This window comes from Nesoenas mayeri, assembly GCF_963082525.1.
Source record: "Nesoenas mayeri genome assembly, chromosome: 7".
In the NCBI taxonomy this organism is placed as follows: Eukaryota; Metazoa; Chordata; class Aves; order Columbiformes; family Columbidae; genus Nesoenas; species Nesoenas mayeri.
The window spans coordinates 18,629,170-18,635,828 of record NC_137551.1 but is presented as its reverse complement, the minus strand read 5'-3'; the positions used below and the strand labels follow the sequence as shown (position 1 = coordinate 18,635,828).

The window sequence follows — 6,659 nt, the reverse complement described above, 5'->3', positions numbered from 1 at the left end:
AGCTGTAAGCAATAGTTTTGAACTCGGGCATCAGGTAGCTTTTAAACTTTTAAGTTCTGGTTTGTGAAAATGTCACCTAGGTGTAGTTAGAAGCTGCAGTCCGGGAACTTCAACTGGAGCTCTCACAATTGCAGTTGTGCTAGTCATGCCAAGGCCACAGGTAACATGGAATAAAATAAAATCCTACCTAATCAGACTTTGGAAACTAGTTTCCAGTCACTTTTATGATCCACTTTTATGGTCTTTCTTACTCTTAATAAAAAGTCATGTGTTAGTTTGATTTAGTTATATTAGTGAGAGATGTTGATCCTTCTATAAGGGAACAAATAAATCTGTTATGAGTGGGCTGCCTTTGACCTTTGCTTGTTGAAAGCCCTGTCTTCTAAGTTTTCTGCTCAGTTACTCATTAGCCCGAATAATGCAAAGTCCAACATGTGCTGTCTCCATGTGTTATATTTGCTGAGCTACTATGCTAGTCTTCTTCATCCATTGTTTTATGCTACCAAAGACAAGATTTAAGAGTAAATTATGTATCTACAATAGTACCTAAATGGAATAATTGTAAAAGTTTTAATAAGTGCTTTCACACAGGCTTCCCTTGGAGTAGTGATATACCCTGTTCAAGTTGCACAGCTACGTGAATGTCACTGCAGGGCAATATGGGGGAAAAGAAGAGTTTCTATCCCCCAGCCAGCAAAGCTCGGACTTAATAATTGCTGCTCTCCTAAAAATGCATGAACTACCGTTAATGCTAATGGTAGCATTAGTGAAATGTAGTAACTTTAGGGATCTGTGGAGTGTGATGTTATATAGAGAGACTGCAGAGCTGTGGCTGCTTCTCTGGCCCACCTTCAAAAAGCAAAAGCAATGCACAATTTTTGCTTGCTGCCACACAGGAGTCCATCACTTCCCCTCCCCCCCCCCGCCTTTTTTTTTAGCTCCTGAATTTCTGTGAATGTCATTGATCAAAGCACACACAGTGCCTTCTTTGCATGACCTTGCACCACTTATTCCTGCAGTCAAGAATAACGTTCACACTTGCTGTCCTCCTAGGCTGTGAAGGCGCAGTCCAGCAGTTGTGCACTTAATGCCTTCAGGCCGAGTCTGGGGCATGGGGTGTTCCAGCCGGCAGCCTGCCTTGCTGGAGCCGAGGGAGATGTGCAAGTAAAGGCAGTCAGGGTGATGTGCCTGGGTGGTGGGGCGACAGCTGCTAACAGTTTTATATGTTCTGGGTGAAACAGTGTCACCTGGATCACCCCTTAGAGGGAAAAAATATTTCAGCAGATACAAGACAAACTTTTGAAGCATCGACTTGTCCTGGTGACTCGGAAGCAGTGCTCCTGTCCCACACTGCACCCAGGTACATTTGGCTGTTCCTCCTGTTAGGGTGTCTGCAAATGTTTGAGATCAAATGGGTGAACAGAAAGATGGGCTTTCAGGTTGCTTGTGTGTTGCTACTGTGTGTCTATCTGCAGGTGTTTTGTGTTTGGTTTTTTTTCTTTTTTGGTTTGTTTGGTTTTGGTTTTGTTGGTTTTGGGGTTTTTTTGTTTGTTTGGCTTTTGGTTTTTTTGTTGGTTTGGGTTTTTGTGGTGTTTGTTTGTTTTTAAATCTGGCAGGTAGTTCATTCTTGGCTTGGGAGAGGCTGCTGATGGTTTTTCCAGGTGATGACAAGAAAATGTGTAGTAAACTTATCTCACACTTTAGAATCTATTTAATGGCACTTCACCAGCACTGAAATGCACACTGCACGTACCAGCATTTGCATATTTTAACTTACCTGCCTCACAAAGACAGTCTTTCAGCTGCCAAGACCGCACGGCAACAACTTGAGCTCCCAGAGTTGCCATTAGTAAATGAAACTCAAGTGTGTGAGCTGGAGCAACTGGCCTGTTCTGCTGGAGGGAAGGGTGATGGTGATGGGGTGGAGAGTGAGGAGGAGACAATGAGAGGTCTGTCTTGATGATGCTTGCTTGTGATTTGTAGTGGGGTTGGTTGGGTTTTTTTGGTGTGTTTTTTTGTGTGTGTTTTGTTTGTTTTACTCTTTCTATCTGCTTTATCTCCTGGGGGATCGCTCTGTACTCCACGCCTATGTGAGCCAGTCTCTCTTTGGCAGATGTTCGCTCACTTACAAACTGCCTGACACCTCACGTAGGAACATTTTATATATTTCTGACATTGTCATTAATTTCTGGAGCAGGTGCCTCAGTGTGATTGTGAGCATGACCTGGCTTAACCTGTCCCATTATTGTTAACAAACGCCACATGCCAAATGTTAAACTCCAGAGGGATTTGGAAAGTCAGTCGACAGTGAACACTGTGGTTGACGAACACTTTGACCTGCATCATAAAAAAAAACCAAAGCAAAAAAACCCCACAAACAAACTAAAAAACAAACAAAAAAAACCCAATCCTTTTTTCAGTGAGCTATAGCAGAGACCGATCAAAGTCCTTGTGAATAATGAATGAGAACTGCCTTGCTAGCCTGTTCCCATAGTAATAAATTGGGTCAGCGGTGTTATCTGCACTAAAAACCTACACTAGAAGCCTTCAGAGCCACCCCACAAACCTTTTGTAGCTCCCGCCTCATGCGTCAAGCTGTGCACAATCAGTGTTTTCCCAGCAGCGCTGCCAGCCTTCACTGCAGGAGCGCGGCAGGGCGGTAAAGCGTGTGTCCCCAGACAAAGCCAGGCTTGTCATTTGTTTGCAGTGCGGGAAAACGCCCGGAACAGCTCAGGCTCTTTTGCACTGACCCCCAGTGCAAAAGCAAGCACATGAGCTCAGCTGGAATAAGCCTTATTTTTTTTTTTTTTCAGATGGACATTGTAGAGTATGAAAATGTTCGGTGACTTTGCACACACTTGAGGGCCCGGCCCATGTGCTGGTGTCAGGGTGCAGCACACCAGATGGGCCCAGAACGCACTGTTCCTACAGGCTTACTCCGCCGGCTCGGCTTTCCACCACCGCGCTGGCTTTTCTTCTCGTCCAGCCTCCCTGTGCCTGCCAGTGCTGGGCACCAAGAACCTTTCCCTAGGAAAAGGAAGAAAATAAACAAGAAAGGAAGGAAGGAAAGAAAGGAAGAAAAAGCAAGCAGGAAGGAAGGTAAGGAAGGAAGGAAGAGAAAGAAGGAAAGCGAGAAGGAAAGCAAGCAAGAAGGAAGGGAAAAAAGGAAAGGAAAGAAATACCAAACACACAAAAGCCAAAACCAAACAAAACATAAAGAAAAACAAACCAAACAAAAAAATTAAAACGACACACAAAACCAAAACCAAAACCACAACACCAAAACCAACCACACACCAAAAACTACAATAAAAAAAACAAACAAAAAACACCCAACCCAAAACACTCCTGCCTTGAAAAATAAAGCTGCTTGTGTGCGGATCTGGCATTCGTGCAGGGGCCCAAGTGGTCACGCTCTGGCGGCACAGAAGCCGGGCTTTCCCTGAGGATGAGCTGGACGCGGAGTTTGCTGGCTGAGCCACCCCAGCCATGCTTGCTGGCCCCTGCCCATAGAAGGAGGATGAGGCGATGAGCTAAATGTAGCTGGGTTTGTGAATTAGTCCCCTTCCCAACCTGTCAAAAAGCAGCACAGTTGATCTGGACAGTGGGAGGCTTATCATAGAATTGTTTTCATTGGAAAAGACCTTTAAGATCACTGAGTTAATCCATTAATCTACCACTGTCAAGTCCACCTCTAAAATGACGTCCCTAAAAACCTCATCTACATGAAACATTCATCTCTTAATACCATGTTTGAAAACCATATCCTTCACAGCAGTCAGGAGAAAAATACTTGGAAATAATACAACAAATATGAAAAGATAACTTAGTAACTAGTAAATAATAGATTACTGAAGTAAATAGTAAATAAAAGATTACTGAAGTATTCTTCCATACTAACACAAGCTAGAATACCGAAGCCTAACAAAATTACCGCATATTAGCACTGACACAGAACTGTAATACACAAAGTATACAAGCAGGCCGGCTTTACTTCAGATGATGATTGGAGTTTTTATTTGGTTGGTTTGGTTTTTTTTTTTTTTTTTTTGGGGAACGGGGGGTGTTGTTTTTGTTGTTTTTAGTTTTTTTAGGGGTTTGTGTTGATTTTTTTTGTTTGGTTGGTTGGTTTTGTTTGGGTTTTTGTTGGGGTTTTTTTTTTTAGTGTTTGGTTTTTTGGTTCTTTTTGTTAAGGAAACGCAGGGCACAGCCATTAAGCAGTGCAGAAGACAGCCAAGACTTCCCAGGACAGATACATGACCCTGTCTGTAGCTGTTACAGCTGCACCCACTAACCCCAGGGTGCCACTGGGCAGCATGTGAAACCAGTTTGACTCAACATTGCATTAGGTTGGTGCAAAAGTAATGGTGGCTTCAGAATGTGAATGTTAAGTAATTATAAATAGGCTCAAACGTATCTGTATGAGTGAAAACAGGAACCACTACAATCAACACGTTTTTGCCAAGGAGAAATAAATTTGTTTATTCCTGTAGCATAAAAATACGTGCTTTGGGATTCAATGCACTCTTGGAAAGCATTTTCGGCATCCTGCTGCTCGTGGAAGCATTTTTCCCTGCAAAAAGTTGTCAAGATGCTTGAAGAAGTGGTAGGTGGTTGGTGAGAGGTCAGGGAACATGGTGGATGAGGCAAAACTTGTGGCTCAATTTGTTCAACGTTTGACTCATTGGAAGAACTGGGCCCTTTCTGTTGACCAACAATGGCTGCAGGTGTTGCAGTTTTTGGTGCATCATCTCATCGATTTGCTGAGCAGACTGCTCAAATGGAACAGTTTTGCTGGGATTCAGAAAGCTGTAGAGGATCAGGCTGGCAGAAGAGCACCAAACACGGACCATGGCCTTTTTTTGGTGCAAGTTTGGCTTTGGGAAGTGCTTTGGAGGTTCTTCTCACTCCAACCCCTGAGCTGGTCATCGTATAAAATCCACTTTTCATCACACATCACAATCTGATCAAGAAATGGTTTGTTGTTGTTGCATAGAGTAAGAAAAGACGACACTTCAAAAATGAGGATTTTTTGGATTTTCAGTCAGCTCCTGAGGCACCCACTGATGGAGCTTTTTCACTTTTCCAATTTGCTTCAAATGCTGAATGACCATAGGACAGTCAACACTGAGCTCTTTGGCAACTTCTCGTTCAGTTGCAAGGGGATGAGCTTCGGTGATTGCTCTCAACTGGTCGTCATCAACTTCCAATGGCCGCCACTGCGCTCCTCATCTTCAAGGCTCTCGTCTCCTTTGCGAAACTTCTTGAACCACCACTGCTCTGTATGTTCGTTAGCAGGTCCTGGGCCAAATGTGTTGCTGATGTTGCAAGGTGTCTCTGCTGCTTTACGACCCATTTTTAACTTGAATAAGAAAATTGCTCAAATTTGCTTTTTGTCTAGCATAATTTCCATAGTCTAAAATAAATATAAACAGCAAGTAATAAGTCAGTAGCAAAAAAAAAAAAAAAAAAAGCTAGAAAAGTGCACTAAAATGATATATAACATAACCACATTTATTTAAGAATGTAGTCCAATATCAAACAGAAAATTTCAACAATGCAAAAACCACAACTCCTTTTGCACCAACCTAATATTTCCCTCCTGCCGCTCTCCAGGGTGAGCACGGCCACGCACTGGGCACCTCTGCTGCCCCAGCAACCCCAACCCAGTGCACAGGATACCAGGAGAAAGCAGAGACATCTGCTTGTGGATTCACCCCGTTTATTGAATGCAAACTGAAGGCAAATAAGTGAGACACAGAAGAGCTGTAATGGGACTTTGGCTTCTGATTTTCCTGTGCGATTAACAGTATGAAGAAGGAAAGAAAAAAAACAATCTGTGTATTAAAAAAAAAACAAAAACAGTGAAAGAGGAGATGAAAACAATGTTGAACAATTAGTGACACCTCATGTGAACAGACGGCAGATTAATAATGGCAGGGACATTCAAAGCCATGCCTAATATTCCTTATTGCAAACAAGATTCAGCAGAGGGGGAAGGATGATGCTTCCCAAGGAGGAGCAGCTGAGGAGAAACCATCCACATCGGCTTTGTGAGCAGCGCAGGTTACTTTGGGAAGACGGTGACCACCTCATAGCCCTCCGGGGGAATCACCCGCTCCCGGGCGTGCTTCTCACAGTAGATTTGGTCTTCCACGAAGAAGTGTCCTTTCTGCTTGAGGTTGGTGCCGCAGTCGCTGCACACGTAGCATTCAGGGTGACGCTGCTTGTCCCGGATCTTCACAAACACCCCTCTGCGGAAGGAACCAGCATCCGTCAGCACCGGGCACCCCGCACTGCCTCTCTCCTCCCCAACCCAGACACACACCAGTGCTGAAGGTGGACAGTTTTCTCCTGCTCTCAACAAGTACAGGTTATACCTCTGGGCAGGAAGATGTTAACGGCACTTTAGAGCCAAATGTTTGCTGGCATGGGAGCCCTCCTCTGGAAAGTGTTCCCTAGCATTTGCCTTCCTAAGTTTCACAGGGACAGTCCTATCAGCTGCGGCTGCAAGAATCACTGTGATGGCATCTTTAGGTGATGGCTGGAGACAGTGCAACAGCCTTCAGATGCCCAGGATCAAGTGACAGGAATCAGTCTGACCATCTGGGGGAGCAGAATCCCAGTCCAAATCAACTGGATTGTGGAACAAATCCAGA

At 44.1% G+C, this 6,659-nt stretch overlaps 1 protein-coding gene across 2 annotated transcripts in view; it reads right to left on the bottom strand.

Moving 5' to 3' along the window:
• Window positions 1-5,705: 5,705 nt before the first annotated feature.
• PDLIM1 (PDZ and LIM domain 1) overlaps window positions 5,706-6,659 on the bottom strand; it is a 40,792-nt gene continuing 39,838 nt past the window's right edge. For both annotated transcript variants that reach the window (XM_080348049.1, XM_080348050.1), the window contains one exon: window positions 5,706-6,254. In XM_080348049.1, the coding sequence (XP_080204175.1) occupies window positions 6,068-6,254 (187 nt within the window). In that variant the 3' untranslated portion in view covers window positions 5,706-6,067. The remainder of the gene's footprint in view (window positions 6,255-6,659) is intronic.